Source organism: Rana temporaria, chromosome 3 (genome assembly GCF_905171775.1).
Source record: "Rana temporaria chromosome 3, aRanTem1.1, whole genome shotgun sequence".
NCBI classification, from domain to species: domain Eukaryota; kingdom Metazoa; phylum Chordata; class Amphibia; order Anura; family Ranidae; genus Rana; species Rana temporaria.
In genome coordinates, this window is record NC_053491.1 from 365,166,391 (window position 1) to 365,187,907 (window position 21,517).

At 45.4% G+C, this 21,517-nt stretch overlaps 1 protein-coding gene across 2 annotated transcripts in view; it reads left to right on the forward strand.

The window, feature by feature from the left end:
- The window catches only part of KIAA1549 (KIAA1549 ortholog), a 155,370-nt gene extending 138,480 nt beyond the window's left edge, over positions 1 to 16,890 (forward strand). For both annotated transcript variants that reach the window (XM_040345399.1, XM_040345400.1), the window contains exons 17-20: positions 1,158 to 1,210; positions 8,800 to 8,945; positions 12,636 to 12,808; positions 15,218 to 16,890. In XM_040345399.1, the coding sequence (XP_040201333.1) occupies positions 1,158 to 1,210; positions 8,800 to 8,945; positions 12,636 to 12,808; positions 15,218 to 15,448 (603 nt within the window). In that variant the 3' untranslated portion in view covers positions 15,449 to 16,890. The remainder of the gene's footprint in view (positions 1 to 1,157; positions 1,211 to 8,799; positions 8,946 to 12,635; positions 12,809 to 15,217) is intronic.
- The last annotated feature ends 4,627 nt before the right edge of the window (positions 16,891 to 21,517 follow it).

Below are 21,517 nucleotides of genomic sequence, written 5' to 3' on the forward strand. Positions count from 1 at the left end.
CCCCAGTGTGTGTGCTGTATAAAAAAAAAATGCTTTATATCCTATTTTATAGCAGCGCTCACGTGACCGGCCACCGACCTCCTCTCTCGATCTGACAGCTACAGCGGAAGGGGCCGAAAATCCCCCGCTGACTTAAAGCGGGAGTTCACCCATGTATTACATTTTTTTTTTCTCCATTTAGATTCCTGCTCGTTCGGTCTAGGGGAATCGGCTATTTGTATTAAAATATAAGCAGTACTTACCCGTTTTCGAGCTGCATCTTCTTCCGTCGCTTCCGGGTATGGGTCTTCGGGAGCGGGCGTTCCTTCTTGATTGACAGTCTTCCGAGAGGCTTCCGACGGTCGCATCCATCGCGTCACTCGTAGCCGAAAGAAGCCGAACGTCGGTGCGGCTCTATACTGCGCCTGCGCACCGACGTTCGGCTTCTTTCGGAAAATCGTGACGCGATGGATGCGACCGTCGGAAGCCTTTCGGAAGACTGTCAATCAAGAAGGAACGCCCATTCCCGCAGCCCATACCCAGAAGCGACGGAGAGGATGCATCTCGTAAACGGGTAAGTACTGCACATATTTTAAAACAAATAGCCGATTCCCCTAGAGAAAACGAGCAGGAATCTAAGGGGAAAAAGTGCCCTCTAAGGGTGAACCCCCGCTTTAAGTCGGGAGGAGAGAGAGACGACTGGTCACGAGTGGTGCTAAGTAATAAGGTATAAAGTGGCATTTTTTTTTGATAGAGCACACACACTGACCACATAATATTATCAAACAGAGAGGATTGTATGACAATTGAAAAGTAATTTTCAATTACGGGGGAGTGGCCGGGCACTGGTGGGAGCTGACAGGCAGGAAGGAGGGGGGAGAGGAGAGAGAGCGGATGACAGAGGCACGTAAACTGACAGTAGCTCAGCAGCCATGATAAATCGTGGTCCGTTTACAGAGGGGAGGGCAGCACCAGGCAAGATCAGCCATATATTTCAGGTGATACAGGGGCCAAATTACACAGCACAAGCACTGTGCTGTATGTGCTGTATAACATGCTTTAAACAACAGGATACGTTTTTTTTTTTCTTTTAAGGTAACAACCACTTTGAGACCAGAATTGTGTAGCTGTCAGAATTCTCTGATGAGTTTCAATCACTTACTCTTTTTTCTTTTTAGAGATTTGTGGATTATGGTGTGACACAGCCTTCGGCTCCCAGCTTGCTAACAAGGTAAAGTGTTTGCTTAGTGTGATTTACTATTGCGGGCAGCACATATATGCACATGCATGGGTAATAGCTCCCCGGCTGCAGAAGAGTGCTGGAAGTTTACGCCAGAGCTCCCTTTCACCTGCAAACATCCACACATGCACCCTGAATGTATTCTCTTAATGGAACTTTGACCTGCTATTAGTGTCTTCCAATCCCTGTACAGCAGAGCTTAGACTAGGATAGGGAGACACGTAGCACAAGGAGGAGCCAGACAATTGTGCTGCATTGCAATATATATGCTGAGCAGAGTGACTGATAAATGAGTTTATAAGCCTGCTGCTCCTCTTTTCGCTGTACAGGCACACACTGAGGGAAGGACAATACCTGTATGTGTTGCTGAACTGCAGCAGGAAAAAATCAGGTCTCATGATTTACCAGACAGGGCTGCATTATGTGGCAGCTGTGTAAATCTCTGGATTTTGATGGACAAAAATACTAATATTTTGGCAGCTAAAACAACTCCCAAATGTGTATTTTGTCTGGGATATTTTGAAAGACAATCTCTGAAAGTCACCTGCTTACAGGCAGTCATTGAAAAGATACAAATAAGGCTTGGTTCACACTGCTGGGACCAAGAAGTTGCGTGACTTCAGGTGCGTCTTTGCCATACGACTTCATTGTGGGCTGCTTGTGACTTGATTAACAGAAGTCGTGATGAAGTCGCCCTAAAGTAATACAGGAACCTTTTTCTAAGTCGCTGTGACTTCAGTCGCACTGATTAGAATGGTTCCGTTGCAGTCAATGGGGTGCTTCTTGAAGTTGCAGCCGTGTGAACCAGGCCATAAGAAGAGGTTTATAATTGATAAAACTGTAGTGTATATTTTTAGTGCAGTTACTAATAGTTGGAGTTCCCCTATTGACGGTTCTTTCTTTACCCAGAATGCAGTTGGTTCTGGCACAGGAACACTGGCTGGAAATTTCCTCCAGATTCCGTTCATAATGAGATCAGTGAGCCGGTACAACAGTCACGGCCCATTGACTTTGCAGTCGTGCTCGATGGCTGATGTGCAGAGAGATTGATCTGCGGCGTTTGGCGGTCTGTTATGGCCAGGCACCACCACCACCCCCTGGGCTCCGGGGGGAATATTTCACCTCTGATAATGTGAGGTGTGAGAAATCTGAGAATATTATAGGCTGTTCCCAAATGTATTTGTGCAATGCAGGCTTCAGAGCACCTGGGTTAATCTAGAGCAGGGAACTTCAAACTACGGCCCTCCAGCTGTTGCGGAACTACAAGTCCCATGAGGCATTGTAAAACTCTGACATTCACAGACAGGACTGGGCATGATGGGAATTGTAGTTCCTGAACAACTAGAGGGCCGTAGTTTGAGGACCCCTGATCTAGAGCAAAACTCGTATAAAAGACCACCAGACCCAAATGACACGCCATCTTTTATAGGGGAGGCAGATAGGGCTTGTTCTAACCATACACCACACATTGTTGTGTGCATAACTTGTATTCACTGTCACGCAGTGTGATTGGATGCTGTCGTGGGCAGCAATATGGTAAAACTCATTGCAGTGCTTTCTTTATTTCCTTCTTAAATGTAAAGTTCAGGTTCTTTTTTGTGTATTGTAATAGATGTATTGCGTTTAGTAAATCAAACACTTGTAAGGCCCCATTCACACCTAGGCGTTTTTACGCCTGAAGCGCACTGCTCACAAACGCCAGAGGGAAGAATTAACATTATTCCCTATGGTGACTGTTCACACCTGAACGCCCAAACGCCTGTCGCGCGAAGCTCAAACAAGTCCCGGACCTTTTTTTGTCGCGCGTATCGTGCGGTTTGAGCGTTTTTTTTTCCCATAGAAAGTAATGGGAAACGCGCGAATTGAGCGTATCGCGCGACAACGGGCGTTTGCTACGGGTGTTTTGCCGCTTTAATAAATAGAACTTGTCGCCCATGCAGAAGATTAAAAAAATCTACCAACATAGCAACAAGTGATGAAAAGATGATCATTTTTCCTATTGGCTAAAATAAAAAACGCCGAAGTACAAAAACGTCGCACGACGCTGTATGCAAACGCGCGACAAAACGCCAGAAAAAAAACGCCCAAAAAAACGACCGAACGACCGACGCTCAGGTGTGAATGCAGCCTAAGAGCAGTTGCCCCAGAGCTTAGTAAACGAAATAAAGCTTCACTTTACAAAATATACTCAATTACATGCAAGAAAAGTAAAATAATTGTTTTTTCTTGCAAATGATTGGATGATGGAAATCAGCAGAACTTCCGCTCATTTACGAAGACTGTACTTACAGTACTGCACAGTCTTACCGCAATTGTGTTCTCATTGTTCTTGCGTTGATCCTGTGCTGATCAATGCAGATCAGTGCCCCTCTTGTGAATGAACCTTAAATGGAACTTCCGCTTTTCGGAACCCTTTCCCCCTCCAGTGTCACATTTGGCACTTTTCAGGGGGGAGGGGGGTGTAGATATCTGTCTAAGACAGGTATTTGCACCCACTTCCGGGAACAGACTCATGCAGGAGTCACGCCCATTCCCGCATCCCCGCTGTGTCCTGGGAAACGCACTGTTCCCGGGGGAGAACGGGGACCAGAGACGGCGCACCTCGCTACTCGCGCATGCGCAGTAGGGGGCAGTGAAGCCGCAACGCTTCACTTCCTGATTCCCTCACTGAGGATGGCGGCGGGTGCAGCCGACATTGTGGGAGCTGGTAAGTGTCCATATTTTAAAAGTCAGTAGCTGCTGGCTTTTAGAAAAAAAAAAACGGTGGAACCTCCGCTTTAACAACCAAAAATATCTTTGTAAAGCAAAGTCAGCTTATTAGGCCAGCCATACATGGAACACATTTATTTTTTGCAGGAAAGCAATTCGCTCAATTCCCCCCATCAACACAGACAGTGTTGATACAGGAATTCCTCCTGCCGGGCTTTTGTCTTTTCCTGGCATGGGGGCGAGCGGGGGAAGCCATCCCCGCCGATGATCTGCCGATATGGTTCCGGCTAACGAGAAAGTTCCTTTAAGGACTGCGCAGGCGCAAACTTGCCGACGGAAATCTCCGAACCTCGGCCGGCATCCAGGGCGACATGGATTTCGACGGGGATGTTAAAGAATGAGCCTGGATGTCGGGCGAGGTTCGGAGATTTCCGTTGGCATATTTGCGCCTGCGCAGTCCTTGAAGGATCTTTCTCGTTAGGGAACCTTAAGGACAAGTCACCGGGAGAAGACAGTGAGCATTGTTAGCGGCTATAGAAGCCATTAGCGATAATCGCAGGAGAATCCAGCAGGCTATTTTTACCCAAGTTGATGGATCAATTGACTTGGTACATTCAGCCTGCCCATTAACGGTTCAAATCTTGGTCGGTTGAACGGGCCACGATTCGAACCGTGTATGGCTGGCCTTAGAACTGACATTTTTTTTAAAATAAGGATGCAGACCTGAGGGGGAGACATTTTTTTCCTGCGCACTGTGTTTTTCATGTTGGTATTCACATGAAAGGAGGCAGTGTCCGCTCATCATGAAATTGATGATAAATGTAAAGGAATCCTGTTTTCAGGAGGGGGTCCCATGTGTGGGGCTTGTGCATAATATCAAGTGAATATTCTCACAGTTGTCAGTTGGGAAGTTTGGGAAACCTGTCTCCATTTCTATCCGTCATGCCCCCCCTCCCCCACCTTTCCCACATTCATGTTGAGTGTCTCCCCCCTTCCTTTTCTATCCCCTGGGGCAGTCAGATTGCGCTTGCTTGTCTTCATAGGATCTGTCAGCACATAAAGCATTAAGTAAAACCAGTGAATTGCTGCTGCCAGAAGCAAGTACTTTAGCTTTGCTTAAGTCAGAACAGTTGCTAATTCTTCCCTAAATTTAAAGCTGAACCCCCAGAAACAAAAGTTTTATTTAAATATATTCCTCAGTAGCCACAAAAAATATAAAGTCACTCTGTATACACCAAAATGCCTTTTTTAACCCGGGATATCAAAAATAAAAATAGTAGTATCACTGTGCTGTACATAGTCTGTGGGTGCACAGAGCAGGCCCCACCCACCACAGGCTGCCTTCAGAAAACTACAGTACATGAGGGGTCAAGACCAATCACCCTGCACAAGGGTAGAGGGCAGAGCTGTGGGAGAGACCCAACAGACCCCACCCACTACTGGCTGCCTTTAGAAAACTACAAGAAGGGGCGGAGACAAGATCAGTCACCCTGCACAAGGGTAGAGGGCAGAGCTGTGGGAGGGACCCAACAGACACCACCCACTACAGGCTGCCCCCTTTAGAAAACTACAAGAGGGGGCGGAGACAAGACCAATCACCCTGCACAAGGAGAGAGAGCATCAGTGACCGGTCTTTATTGCAGGAAGCTCCTACACAAAGGTAAAGTTTCACTCTGGATACTGCACAGATCTGAAGGAAATACACAATGCACGCCAAGTTTCTAGGATACACACGACTCTTGTATTTAGACAATGTTTGCTTATCCTGGAGTTTAGCTTTATTTTTTTGGTGCAAAACCCTTGCCATAGGTTTTTGTGCTCTGCAATCTCCTTTTTGTACTCCAGTGTATGTGGGCAGGGTTGTTCAGAGAAAAGGCGGGGCTCATAACCAATAAACTCACACCAGTGGACCAGATTCACAAAGCACTTACGCCGACGTATAACAAGTTACGCCGACGTAAGTGCAAATGTGCGACGTATCTGTGCGCCAGACCCACAAACTAAGATGCGCCTAAAAACAGGCTTCACCCCGCCGACGTAGCTTGCCGGCGTAGGGTGGGCGCACATTTATGCTGGACGCATGGTGGCGCTCCCATTGATTAGAAATTCAAATATGCAAATGAGAGAAATACGGCGATTCACGAACGTTCGTTCATGCGCCCGACGCAGGCTACGTGAGGTGCGCGTAAGTTGTACGTCCGGCGTAAAGTTAGGCCCCATAAAGGAGGTGCAACTCGGCAGCAAACATGCACAGGTCTGCACCAGGGAACACAAGCCGGAGTATTTTACGTTGGACGTGTCTAGCTGGGCGTAGGTTACGTTCACGCCGTACGCAGTGATCCGGCGTAGTTTAGGCAGTTGTTCCGACGTGGTTGTGAGCAGGCGCAGGGGGATGCTTCCACGTCACGGCGCATGCGCAGTTCGTGATACGTATCTGTCTGGCGCTCGGCCCATCATTTGCATGGGGTCACGCCTCATTTGCATGGGTCACGCCCACTTCCACCTACGTCGGCATACGTCTTCTAATGTGCGCCCTGCTCTCTGTGAATCTGGGCCTATATTTTCATAGGCTCAAATTTAGACCCTTCTTACCTATTTTGTATAGGTATTTTACAACTGTGACAGTTAAAAGCAGAGTACTGTTATTTCTGTTGCACCTCTTTATTTTAGGCAGCCCATGGATGGATCAGTTTTTTGTGTTTTATTTTTTTTGTTAAACCAGCAAGTTGAACAAAAGGAAAATGTAATTGGTGCCCCCATCCACATTGTCCAAATCCTCCCTGCTGAGCTATTGTATTCTGACAGTGGGGAGGCTTCCCAGCCATCAGAATACACTGATCAGCTTTGCAGTCTATAGCCTGCAGCACTGACCAGGCAGGGAAAATCTGACAGGACAGAAGTCAATCGGTAAATCAATTTCTATACAACCACATTGCTGAACTGGCCAAATTGTGATCCATGTATGGCTGGCTGGCTTTGCAAGTAGTAGGTTGCAGTATTATTTTACTAAAGGACAGGAAGTCATAGGTGTGCAGGAATCCTCCCCCCCCACCCCCCCAGTGTCTCACTTTTAATTTAAATAATTTTAAGTTCTGATAAGCTCCTGAAGCTTTTTTCATAATCATTTAGAAGGTCTCATGCACACTGGAGGTTTTTAGAGGTGCTTCTAGGGTAGGGTGACCAGACATCCCCAGTTTCAGGGGACAGTCCCCTGATTGAGGACACTGTCCCCGGACCAAGTCTGTCCCTGGTTTTGTCTTCAGATTGGATTTTATAGGGGGCAGGGGCAATTTCAAGGACAGTTAGTGCAGAATTAAAATAACAAAAATAGAATTACACACCTCCGCTTCGCTGTGCCTTCTAGCATAGGGGGGTTGTATTTTTTCCATTATCTGTGCACCTTTCTGATGATCATGTGCTGGTCGGAGCGGAGGGAATATTTATTCAGTTTCGGGCGCATGCCCATTCTGCTTCGCTCACATGTTCTTCTGCCTTGGCTCAAATCCTGGCCAGCCACCTGCCTATCTCCTTGCCTTCCCTGGCGGAGTGATCTTCCTCCGCTTCCCATCCAGTAGTAGCCGGAGCCCGAAGAGTAAGGCCTCGTACACACGATCAGTTAACCAGAGGACAGCGGTCTGAAGGACCGTTTTCATCGGTCAAAACCGATCGTGTGTGGGCCCCATAGGTTATTTAACCATAGGTTAAAAAAAAGCCAACTTACTTTAAAATTTGAAAAAAATTGTAGTAACAAAAGGCCTTCTATGAACCACCCCCACTGCGCTCAACTGGAGATAAATGAATAAATAATGGTGATGTATAGCTGCTGCTATTAACGAAAATATTAATGTGACAAATGATACCTATAATGACTCCTAAATGTGTAGTATGTCAATATGAGTTACTTTAAAATTTAACCGATGGATTGGTAACCGATAGGTCAAAACCGATCGTTAGTAGGCACAACCATCGGTTAAAAATCCACGCATGCTCAGAATCAAGTCGACGCATGCTTGGAAGCATTGAACTTCGTTTTTTCAGCACGTCGTTGTGTTTTACGTCACCACGTTCTGACACAATCGTTTTTTTAACCGATGGTGTGTAGGCGCAACGGACCATTAGTCAGCTTCATCGGTTAACCTATGACAACTGTCCTTCAGACCGTTCTCATCGGATTGACTGATCGTGTGTACGAGGCTTAAGACTTGAGAGGCTGTGAGGCGGGTGGCGACGGGTAGAGAGTCGCTGATTGCCGCCATTACTAGTAAAGAAAAAATATGTCCCCGGATTTCATTTTAGAAATCTGGTCACATTATTCTAGGGGCGTCAGGCATTTTTATTTTCCTGCCTCTAAACTCCTCCACGTTTATCCTATGTATCCATGCACACATAGGCTTTTAGCAGCGTTTAGTGGTTGAAGCTTTTGGAGGCAGAAAAAAACCTTTGCCAGTATAATCAGGAGCAGCAGCGTTTTGGCAGAAAAAAAATGCTTGGTGCTTGTAAACGCGTCTAAACTCGTGTTAACCCTGGGCGCGTTTATCGCTTGAAAGTTCATTCATTTCAGTGGCCAAAATAAATGATTGTTTGGCCAATTAAATTATTCACACTCAAGCACTTGACACCTGTAAATGCTCCTAAACGTGTTTCAAACTTTTACAATCATCATGAAGTTTTTTTTCTGCAAATCGCTGCTGCCAGGAGGAAAGGCTTCTAGGAGAGTTTGCAAAATGTCCTAGGTCCATGAGGCCTTGTTCACACAAAACAGCTTGTGATTTATATTTAGTGATCCTTTAGGTTGTGTCTTTTTTGGTGGGGGTGAGTCTGTCAGGTTCAGGCTCCTCCCCTTTCTCACGTCTCGTTTCCACCCCTTTTAGGAGTCCAGGGTTCGGTTCTGGATTCCTCCTCCCATCAGAAACGGCTCCAGCAGAGCCCCAGCAAACAGAGGTGCAGTACCCTGCAAGGATGTACCCTGAGGACATACCATCTGTGGCCAGACCCCGCCCCCTCGGCAGCACCTCAGGTAATTAATGTTCATGATGTGGGTGGTGGTGAAAATGTAACATTAGGTTTATATATATGAGTCTGTGACTATTTTGGGGATCGACTTTTTAGTTCCAGCATTAGGTGCTGTTACTTTTCAGTGCAGGCGGTGTGAGGATCTGGCATGGGAGGAGGTGAGTGTGCAAAGAGGGTAAATTTAGGGTACACGTACACTATTGCGTTGCACTAACAATGCACATTACATGCATTTGTGGGATGTGGTTCCATTCATTCTGAATAGCATCTTGCAGACAGAGAAATGTTGTGGTTCAAAACTCTGCCAAACATGCTGCATGTACAGTTTTTGGTCTGTTGTGTGATGCATTAGGCAGCCCTTTCTAACAAACCAACTGCCCCTAATACAATTAGGTGTTTCTGTCCACTCCCTCCATATGCAATCTGATTGTATATTTAGCGAGAAGAGTGATCACTGATTGATTGCATCTCATTTAAAAAATGCGCAGCTGAGAAAGGGTGGGTGGGTAGGCGGTTGGATGATGCAGGGTGTGTGCTAATGAGGTCAGCTGGTCAACAACTTCCTGTGTCATGACCTCTAGTCTGTTCAGGAAGTAAGGAAGAAGCAATAGATATGTTTGGAAACAAGGATGAGGACAGTAAGGTAAGTGATCTATAGATTTAATGAAAAGCTTTAATATTTTTGCAAAAAAAAGTATATGAATGCAATATTGATACATAGGGGGGCTGAAATTTAGGGAAAAAAAAGGTAAACTTATCCTTTAAGGCGGAGTCAAAATGTGTCCTGCTTGTCAGTGAGTAGCTACAAGTCTTGGACTGCACTCCGACTTTTAAATTCTGACCTCTGAATTGACCCAAGTTCTTTGATCGTCTATTTTAAAGCTGCTTTTCATTGTCATGCCTATAGGTCATGTGCAGCCTCTCCCAAGCCTGTTTGAAAAACTCCTAGGTAGACAACCCCCTCTATCCTGCTTGGCAGGATGCACCAGGCGTCTGGTGCGTGAACCTCAGCTTTGATGGAATGATCACTCTGGTTCATTTTAAACACTTGAGCACACAGACCATCTTTCTCCTTCTGTCTCGCATCACTGTTGCGACTGCTGCGACAGAGGGAGAAAGAGATGGCACTGTGTGAGTTTGGAATTAGCCAGGGTGCTCATTCCTGCAAAGCTAAGGGGTGCGTGTCCAACATCCTGCACCCTCCTGCTATCTAGGCAGGATGGGGTCTGGGGAGGTCACCTGCCCAGGATTTTTTTTAGCAGTGTTTTAATTATACTGGGGACACTGGAATGCTTGTGCACACATGTGACCGGGAGGCAGTAAAAATAGGCGGTTGAGCCTCAGTGTAGTACCTGCCTGTTCTCTCCTTCCTCTGCTATCTGCATGGAACACTTCTGAAAGGTTATGCCAACACCACAGTATACTGGGGGACAGTCCCCCAGCACACAGATGGTGATTGACAGCCTCAGCTGTGCATGTGTCCCTATAACACTATGTGGGGGGGGTGTACATTCCCTACACTCAGGTCTCAGATTACACTTAGCTGTGTGCTATGCATTGTGTGAGGACAGATTCCCCCCACCCCCTGCCTTCTGGAGCTAAGACATAGCCTTTGAGCTGTGTACATTGAACAGCTGTAGAGAAGATGGGGCTAAAGATAAACAAGTTCAGCTTATGTAGGAGGATTTTTTTAATCTCTGTGTATCAGCTGAGGTCAGTCACTTCAACTGGTATGTGTAAGGGCTTACAACCACTTTAAGGACATACAGTTAGGTCCATATATATTTGGACACAGGCACAATTTTCATACTTTTGGCTCTGTATGCCACCAGAATAGAGTTAAAACAAACAATCCAAATACATTTGAAATGCCAACTTTCAGATTTAATTCAAGGGGTTGAACATAAATATCAAGTACAAGTTTTAGGTACTCCAACCATTTTTATACACAGTCCCCCCATTTTCAGGGGCTCAAATGTAATTGGACAAATGAATATAGTCATAAATAAAATGCTAATTCTTTATATTTTGTTGAGAATTATTTGGGCTGGGTTCACATCTAAGCCGCATGCAGCTCGCAGCAGATGTCCGGTGCATCCCTGTTCTCAGTTTTAGGGACACATTTTTGTCTGAATTGGGCCCTGAAATGGAGCCAAAGACCCACAGGACCCCTGTGCAATCCACTCCAGAGCCACCCCGGAGATCTCTGAACCGGCTCCATAGAGAGCCTGTCACAATCTCCTGTCATGCCAAAATTAATATAAGACCCGGGCTTATTTTTGGAGAAACACGGTACGCCCACCTCCTGGAGAGTGCCCTTCACTTGTCTGGATGTACTATAGAGAGGATCCTGTGATCATCCACCACTGTTGTCTTCTGTGGACGTCCAGGCCTTTTTATGTTGCTGAACTCACCAGTGAATTCTTCTTTCCTCAGAATGTACCAAACTGTTGATTTGGCCATGCCTAATGTTGCTGCTATCCTTCTGATTTGTTTATTTTTTTAAGCCTTTCTCAATGGCCTGTTTCACTTGCATGGGCAGTTCTTTTGAATGCTCTTTGCATAGACAGCTCTTTGGAACGCATGATGTAGGTTCACAGCAGTAGATTCCAAATGCAAATACCACACTTAAAATCAACTCCAGACCTTTTACCTGCTTAATTGATGAAGAAATAACGAAAGAGTAGCCCACACCTGACCATGAAACAGCTTCAGATTCAACTGTCCCATTACTTTTGGCCCATTGAGAAAGGCGGATGGCTATTCTGAGCTGTAATTCCTAAACCCTTCCTCCGATTTGGATGTACATATCCTCAAATTGAACCTTGGCAGGGAAAAGTAGCTGGGGGCACCATTAAAACTTTGCTATGGGGCGCCATGATTTTTTTTTACGCCTCTATATGTTCATATCAAAACCCACAAAATGTTGTATATTACGGCTTACCAGTCCTTGGGTGTAGTAGCTGCATTTGTTTTCTTTTTTGCTGCACCTTTACAGATGCAGTACACAGAACGGTGAGTAAGCATTATAACTCTAGGAGAGAAATGCCTCGTACACATGACCGGTTTTCCCGTCGGGAAAACTGCCATGACCACTTTTGGCCAGGAAAACCGGCCGCATGTATGCTCCATCTCAGTTTTCCCGACGAGAAAACTTAAAAAAAAAAAGAGAACAGCTTTCTTTTTTCCCGTCGGCATTTCCGGCGGATTTTTTTCCGAGGGGGGGAAAAACGTGCATGCTCAGAATCAAGTATGAGATGGGAGCGCTCTTTCTGGTAAATTATTGCATTGTTTAATGCAGTGCATGAAAAGCACGAATCGTCTCTCACCAAACTTTTACTAACACGAGGATCAGCAAAAGCAGCCCAAAGGGTGGCACCGTTTGAATGGAACTTCCCCTTTATAGTCCCGTTGTACGTCACCGCACTTTGGACAGGCGGTATTTGGCCTGCACGTGTGTATGCAAGGCAGGCTTGAGAGGAATCCCATCGGGAAAAACAACGTTTTTTTTTTCCTGCCGAGAAAAACACTTGTTTGTATGAGGCATTAGTGTGTTGTAATGATAAACTGCAATATGTTACATTTTTGTTCTTGGATTTAGATGCACTTTAACAAATTTCCTTTTGCTTGGTATATATTGTGTTATGCTGATCATTTGTTACTAATGAGCTCTTGTTTGTTTTTTTCACCACAGGCTCTGCCCAGATCCACCAGCTGACCCAAGTGGGCATCGCAAGCCGCATGGGAGCCCAACCCACAGACCTGCCATTAAACAGGAGTGGACAACCTTCTGGGGGCCCTAGCTGGCCTTCTTCATACTATAACCGTGATGAGGAGACCACCAGAAATTTCCCTCACCGAGATGCTGTAAGTTTAATGCTTTGGGCTAAAGACAGGAAAAGAATGAGCCTCATGGCATAGTGTTGGTTTTGGATGAAATGGGAAGGGCATAGAGCTTCTATTGGGTATGTGTACCTGCTTGATAGATTTCCAGTCACTGAAGGCAAACCCCCCCCCCCCCCCCCCTTCTTCTTCAAAAACAAAAAATAATTGGCTGGAATTTCCATTTAAAGGTCCGATCCTAAAGTGTTCCTAAACCCAGGACCCTGCATTCACTATATCTGGTCTCCCACAGTACACAGAACATGGAAATGCAATTATTTTAGTAAATTATAAACTGCTAAATACCCTTTCTCTTCAGCTGTATATAGCAGTCTTGTGACTTCTATCAGTGTCCGGTCGAGCACTGAGTAAAGTCTGTTAGAGGAGTTGTCATTCTCCTCTGCCTGTCCTATGATGCTTCATGACCCCTGACCCTCTGTCTGGAGAGTGCTGATTGGCCTTGTGCCGATCACATTCACCCCCCCCCCTCCCCAACAAAGAAAAAATAAATTCTCTAGCATTACATACCAAACTGAGCATGTGTAGATATCTCCAAGGCTCTTTTCTATCATGAGGTGGCTTGGGGACTGTGGAAGGAGGGGAGGATCAAACGGCCTTTATTGCACAATGGCCAGGATTAACCCCTTAGGTTCCACAGTGAGTATAACAAGCATGCTTTACTACATATACACAATGGGCCAGATTCAGGTAGAATCGCCTATCTTTAGGCGGGTGTATCTCAGATACACTACGCCGCCGTAACTTAGTGAGGCAGGTCCCGTATTCAGAAAGAACTTGCGTCCTAAGTTACGGCGGCGCAGTGTAAATGGGCCGGCGTAAGCCCGCGTAATTCAAAATAGGCTGGTAGTGGGCGTGTTGTATGTAAATGACTTGTGACCCCACGTAATTGACGCTCCTAACGAATGGCGCATGCGCCGTCCGTGAACATATCCCAGTGCGCATGCTCAAAATCACGTCGCAAATAGTCAATGCTTTCGACGTGAACGTAACTTACGCACAGCCCTATTCGCGTACGACTTACGCAAACGACGTAAATCACGTAAAATTCTACACTGTTCCGACGTCCATACTTAACATTGGCTACGCCTCATATAGCAGGGGTAACTTTATGCCGACAAAAGCCTTACGTAAACGGCGTATATCAATGCCCCGGGCGCACGTACGTTTCTGAATCTGCGTATCTAGCTCATTTGCATATTCTATGCGTAAATCTATGGAAGCGCCCAGCGTAAATATGCAACTAAGATACGACGGCGTAAGAGACTTACGCCGGTCGTATCTTAGACAAATTCTGGCGTATCTGATTCTTTGAATCAGGTGCCAAGATACGACGCCCCACACTCAGAGTTACGAAGGCGTTTCTGGAGATACGTCGTCGTAACTCCTTTCTGAATCTGGCCCAATGATTTTACTGTCGTGGGTTTAGTAACACTTTAAATTTTCTGCACAGGTGGGAGAACATTTGCATAGATCTGTGTGAATGTTATTAAAGCCTAAATAAAATAAATAAAATAAAAAAAGCACAAAAATCATGGGACATAACGTCAGTCGGTAGGATGTGTCAACTTCACCAATGTAATCTTCTGGTGCTGGGGGGGTCATTTAACTGTGGGAACTGTCACAGGCTCTAATTATTAAAAGTGCCCGAATGGGCCAACCCCTTCCATCCAGCTCCTATATTCATAGAAGCCGTTCTTCAGCTGCTATGAATGAAACATAATTTCTGAATGGAGGACAGGAGTACGATTAAAAATTCTGCCCCCTCCATTCATAGAATGCTTTTCACCCCTTTGTTTCACTTATAAAAGAAATAGAGTGGATACAAAGGCACAGCTGCTCCAGATTTAGGCTGGGTTCACATGTGAATTGGATGCGTTTTTGAACCGCATCCAGTTCACATTACACATGAACCGGCAGCCTTCTGCATGGAGCCGGTTTAAATATCTGCAGGCCGGCCATGGTGCATTTTAAAAGAGTCCTGTGCAGGCGTAATTTTTATATAAAAGATTCCCACCAGAATCGCACCTGAACTGACGAACAAAACAATACGAGACTAAAAATCACGCTTACAGCGCAGCCGGACATGTGTGAACTGAGCCTTAGTAAATTCCCCTCACTGTATCGAAACGCTCTGGTTTTTTTCTTTTGACAGCAGCAGCTTCTACAGCTGCTGTATTTGCACACCAGCTGTGATTTTGACAATTGGAAATTGTACAAGCAGAAGCATACCGTACACTTTGTCCATGAAGTTTGCACAACTGGGTAAACTTGGTCTGGACACCTCTGGTCATGAAAGGGTTAATGTACAGGAACCGACCAACATTGTCTTCTGTTTTGCATTCAGTATAAATAATTAAAAAATCTCTCTTCCAGGGTCACGTTCATGGAGCCCAGGACTACGGCACCCCACCAATGTTTGGTGGGAACAGACCTGCAGCAGGTCGCCAGCCCCCTGCGCACCTCCCACCCTCTATCTGTTACCCGGCTGCATCCGCTGAGGACATTCACCCCGGTCACTCCTCCGCCTCCCTCATCAAGGCCATTCGCGAGGAGCTGCTCCGTCTTTCCCAGAAGCAGGTGGTGGCGCCTGCCTACCACAGCTGATAAGGACTGAGTGCGGCGTCTATACTGTCCACTTCCTATGGAAGCCACAGCAGGATCATTGGTCAGCATCGTAACTACTGGAGAAGAGGTGTAAAAGCCACCTCGCCCTGGGCCGGGTCAGCAACACAGGCTTCTCGGAGCACTGAGGGAACCATGCGTTCAAACTGTTCTAGACACATGGGCTTCTAGTCCCCCCCATTGTCATGTGTCAGGTTAGGAGCTTGAAGGGGTGCTCCACTTTTTTTAGATACTCCTATATTTTTGCTACTTTAACATCTTAGAAAACAAAAGTTTGTCTACATGACACTGACCTGTGGGGGCCTCTGCTCTGGATATTTCTGATGTTGGAGGGCCGTTTAGAAAGATTGGTCGTTCATTGCTGCGCAACACTCTATCGCTGCGTTTCTCCACTAAATTTTCTCTGATTTATAAAAGTTTGAAGTGTACAGTGAAAAGACATAGTGGATTGAAAATAGATTGGTTAATAGGCAAAAAGAACACACAAAACCGAAAGAAAATACACCGAGTTAAGGAAAATTCTCTCTTTTATTGAAGGATGATGATTAGGGTGGCCCAATTTAGGTGTGAAAAGTTGGCCAGGATGAATGTTTAATATCATGTTTGGTAGTGCATTTCATGCACTGGCAAGGAAGGCCGTCTATGGAAAAGTGGGTAATGGAATAAAAAGGTTTCTGAGGTTAAGGGTATTTGAGGCAGGTGATATCATGAGGCAGTGTGTTCGGGAAGAGTCGTCATTCCACATTCAGTGGAAGATCCAACAGAACCAGCGAAATGGTCCTAGATTGAAGGTACAGCAAAAGGAAAGTAATTGATTCACAGTGGAAGATGGATCAGAGAATTTTGGGTTATTAGTATTATTATACAAAATTTATATAGGGCCAACAGTTTGCACAGTGCTTTGCAAAATGAAGGCAGACATTACACTTCCAGTACAATTCAATACAAGAGGAATCAGAGGGCCCTGTTCATTAGAGCTTACAATCGAAGATCTGAAGAATAGAACCGGCTCTGGGAAAGCCATAAGCATTTCAACTCAGTAGAAAGAGTCAAGCAAAGGGTCCCAGAGTGAAGACGAAGCACAAGAGGAGTCCTGGCTACAGAATAGGAGGTGAAGGATGAAGCAGATGGTTTTTAAAGAGGCGGTGTGTATAATAGGTCACTAAGAAGTGATTTAACGGAGAACCTGAAACATTCAAGATTGGTAAATGGTATGATAGGGAAAGGGAAAAGGTTCCATATTGAAGGTAAAGCACCAGAGCAGTCCTGATTGGGTAAGGTATGATAAGGAAAGGGAAAAGGTTCCATATTGATGGTAAAGCACCAGAGCAGTCCTGATTGGGTAAGGTATGATAGGGAAAGGGAAAAGGTTCCATATTGATGGTAAAGCACCAGAGCAGTCCTGATTGGGTAAGGTATGATAGGGAAAGGGAAAAGGTTCCATATTGAAGGTAAAGCACCAGAGCAGTCCTGATTGGGTAAGGTATGATAAGGAAAGGGAAAAGGTTCCATATTGAAGGTAAAGCACCAGAGCAGTCCTGATTGGGTAAGGTATGATAAGGAAAGGGAAAAGGTTCCATATTGAAGGTAAAGCACCAGAGCAGTCCTGATTGTTGAAGGTATGATAGGGAAAGGGAAAAGGTTCCATATTGAAGGTAAAGCACCAGAGCAGTCCTGATTGGGTAAGGTATGATAAGGAAAGGGAAAAGGTTCCATATTGAAGGTAAAGCACCAGAGCAGTCCTGATTGGGTTAAAAGTCTAAAATGTTTCCAATTGGTGGATGATCTGATAGAAGTAGGGAAAAGGGCTCCACCGTGCAGCACAAAATATGTTATTGATACAGTTTGGAAGGCGGAGAATGACGGGATGTAATAGGTTGCAGTGTGATGAGTTAAGGAAGAGCTTGAAGCATTCCAGATTGGTGGAAGCTCTAAGGCCTAGTACACACTGGCCGAATGTCAGGCGGCATCAGGGGAGATTGCTGTGCCAATATCGGATTGTTAGTACAGTGGCTCTGAATTGAGCTGTAGTGTGTACCAGGCATAAAAGAAGCTGGGAAGTCGTTCCAGGTGCAGCACAAGAGAAGTCAGGGAGGACGATGGGAGCACATAGGGCCAGATTCACAGAGACTTGCGCCGACGTATCTACTGATACGCCGTCGTAAGTCCAAATGTGCGCCGTCGTATCTATGCGCTGATTCTCTAAATCAGATACGCCTGAATTGTGGCAAGATACGACCGACGCAAGTCTCCTACGCCGTCGTATCTTGGGTGCATATTTACGCTGGCCTCAAGGGGCGCTTCCATTGATTTACGCGTCGAATATGTAAATGACCTAGATACGCCGATTTACGTACGTACTTGCGCCCGGCGCAGTAAGCTACGCCGTTTACGTAAGGCGTACGTCCGGCGTAAAGATAAAACACCTCTATAGGTGGCGCAGCCAATGCAAAGGTATGGACGACGGAACAGCCATCGGATTTTACGTAAGTCGTACGTGAATGGGGATGGGCGTAGGTTACGTTCAAGTCGTTGCCATTGAGCCGTCGTATCTTAGGGCGTAAATTCGACGTGACTCTGAGCATGCGCCGTTCATTCGGCGCTTCATTTACATGGGGTCAAGATTCATTTTAATACAACACGCCCACTACCGGCCTACTTTGAATTAGGCGGGCTTACGCCGGCCCATTTACGCTACGCCGCCGTAACTTAGGGAGCAAGTGCTTTGTGAAAACTGTACTTGCCTCTCTATGTTACGTCGGCGTAGCGCATATGAGATGCGCTATGCCCGCACAGAGATACGCCGCTCTCTGTGAATCTGGCATATAGTTTTTAGAAATGAAAGTAGCTTAATACCTAGATAAGGGGACGATCTGTGCAGCCAGTGCATAGACTGGGAGTAAAAAAACAAATGGGGGGTGGGGGAGTGGGCTGATTGGCACCAACTTCAAGAGTTATTAATTGGCTGCTGGTAACTGAGTCGCTCAGGTTTGTAGTGCCTCTCAATATCTAGTGTTTGTTGACTTGATAGGTTAGTTGTTCTCAACTGTTAAATGATCTGACTTAAAAATTTCCTATACATTCTATACATTCCTGTCTGATTTTAAGGGACCATTGTGTGATGGTAATGGGTATCTCTCTAGTCCAGAGTAGTGGGTGGTGGAGTGAGCTCCCAGGGAAGTTGGTAAAGAGGTCCAGTCAGGTAAAGATTTATCTTGAGGAGGAAGATTGAAGTGGATGTGTCTAGCTGAGCTGTGACTTGTTTGTGGTCATAACAGGGAAGTTTCATTAGTAAGCAAATATGGGAGAAGGCCGGGATGTAGGCCCAACTTTTGAAGGCCGAGCTGTATGTCTGATTTCTTCTAAAGGACTAAACCTGCTAGAAGAAGAGGATTTGGGAAAGTTTAAAGTAGGTTTTCCCAGCATATCTTCTGTGGTTGTTCAGTCCTTGTCTTGTAGGTAGATTCAGAAAGAGTTAGGCCGGCTTATCAGTAGATAAGCCGACCTAACTCAGAATCTACGCCGACTTATGTTTAAGTGTATTCTCAAACAGAGATATGCTTAAACATATCTAAGATACGACGGCTTGCGCCGTCCTATCTTAGATTGCAATATTGAGGCTGGCCGCTAGGTGGCGCTTCCATTGCGGTCAGCGTAGAATATGCAAATTAGTAGATACGCCGATTCACAAACGTATGCCCGGCCGACGCAGTACTTTTACGCCGTTTACGTAACGCATTACAGGCCTAAAGTTATTCCATCAAATAGATAGAATAGTAATGTTAAGTATGGCCGCCGTTCCCGGGTCGAAATTCGAAATTTTTACGTCGTTTGCGTAAGTCGTCCGTGAATAGGGATTTACGTCGTTTACGTCCACGTCAAAATCAATAGGCTGTGCGGCGTACGTAGCCGCAATGCACACTGGGAGATATAGGCGCCCGGCGCATGCACAGTTAAAAAAAAGTCAAAAATGTAAGGTCAAGCTCATTAACATAAAACACGCCCCATTAGAGAAATTTGAATTAGGCGCCCTTACGCCCGCCCGCTTTAGGCTACGCCGCCGTAAGTTAGCAGGCAAGTACATTGAGAATCATGTACTTGCCTCGCTAACTTACGGCGGCGTAGCTTAAATGCCTTAAGCTACGCCGCCGCAAAGTTGCGGAAATGTATGTGAATCTAGCTATTTGTCTTTAGAGGGTTGATAATTAAATATTCAATTAGTAGGGCTCTTTTTTCTCTGGATATCCTCCCTGTAAGGCTGCATTCACACCTGAGCGTAGAGTTTTCCGCGATTTTTGCTGCGTTTTTGACGCGATTTTTGTGGCGTTTTTTACCGCTATTTTGGACAGGTCTGAAAGGGTCACCAATGTTGCAAAAAAACGCCCACATCTGCCTAAAAAAAAGTCCCAGAACTTTTTTGAGCTTCAGGCGTTTTGGAACTTCTGGCTTCAGGCGTTTTGGAACTTCTGGCTTCAGGCGTTTTGGAACTTCTGGCTTCAGGCGTTTTGGAACTTCTGGCCTCAGGCGTATTGTAGTGGACATGTGAACCATCTCCATAGAGAATAATTGATTTTTTCCCCTCCAGCGTTTTGTAGCTTCAGGCTTCAAGCTACAAAACGTTCAGGTGTGAATGGGGTCTAATTCATAAATTGTCACAGACAGATTTTGCGAAAGTGTCTCATGCGTTTCAAATGCCAAATTCACGTACCAGTCTAGATCGTGTACCAGATTTTGGCGCACTTTTAGAATGCATGTGAGGCACTTTCCAAAATCTGTCTACTCCATTTTCCCCCTGTCCCCCAAACGAGAGTTGGTCTTGTGTAGCTTCACTTTCATAAGAAACGAAGTGTCAGTATATTTTTTTGAATTTGACACATTCATTGCGCCACAATTTAAAAGTGATGCCTTTTTTAACTACCTGAATTTGGTATTGCGAAGCGTTATCGGAACCAAAAGTGACGCAGATGCTTCATGACTTTGGCGCAATACATTAACAAGACTGATTAAAAGAGAAGTAAAGGTTTTTTTTTTTTTTTTTCAGTTTCATACTTACCTAGGTGGATACAGCATTGATCCGATGCTGCATCTGTCCCAGGGCGCCTCTACACTGAAAACGGAGGGATCGAACACCGCCGATGGCTCGGTTCTCGCAGCTCCCTGAGCAGAAAGCTGCTGACTGTTAATTAGCAGCTCTCTGCTGTGCTCCTCCTTGCTCATTGAGGCAATGAGCTGTGGAGGGGCGAAGAGTGGCCGTCTCCGCGGCTCGCTGAGACGTGCATCAGTCCAGGCACATGGCGAATCCAAATCTCCTGGACTGATTTTTGTGATGTCAGCAGAGAGCGGACTTCAGTCACAGGAATGCAAAACAAATTGCACTCCTGTGATTCTTAGAAGCCCAGCTAAACGAGCTTTGGCTGGACTTAACCTTTAACCACTTAAGCCCCGGACCATTTTGCAGCTAAATGCCCAGGCCAGGTTTTGCGATTCGGCACTGCGTCGCTTTAACAGACAATTGCGCGGTCGTGCGACGTGGCTCCCAAACAAAATTGGCGTCCCTTTTTCCCCACAAATAGAGCTTTCTTTTGGTGGTATTTTATCACCTCTGCGGTTTTTATTTTTTGCGCTATAAACAAAAATAGAGCGACAATTTTGAAAAGAATTCAATATTTTTTACTTTTTGCTATAATAAATATCCCCCAAAAACATATGTAAATTTTTTTTCTTCCTCAGTTTAGGCCGATACGTATTCTTCTACCTATTTTTGGTAAAAAAAATCGCAATAAAGCGTTTATCGATTGGTTTGCGCAAAATTTATAGCGTTTACAAAATAGGGGATAGTTTTATTGCATTTTTATAAAAAAAATATTTTTTTACTACTATTGGCGGCGATCAGCGTTTTTTTTCGTGACTGCGACATTATGGCGGACACTTCGGACAATTTTGACACATTTTTGGGACCATTGTAATTTTCACAGCAAAAAATGCATTTAAATTGCATTGTTTATTGTGAAAATGACAGTTGCAGTTTGGGAGTTAACCACAGGGGGCGCT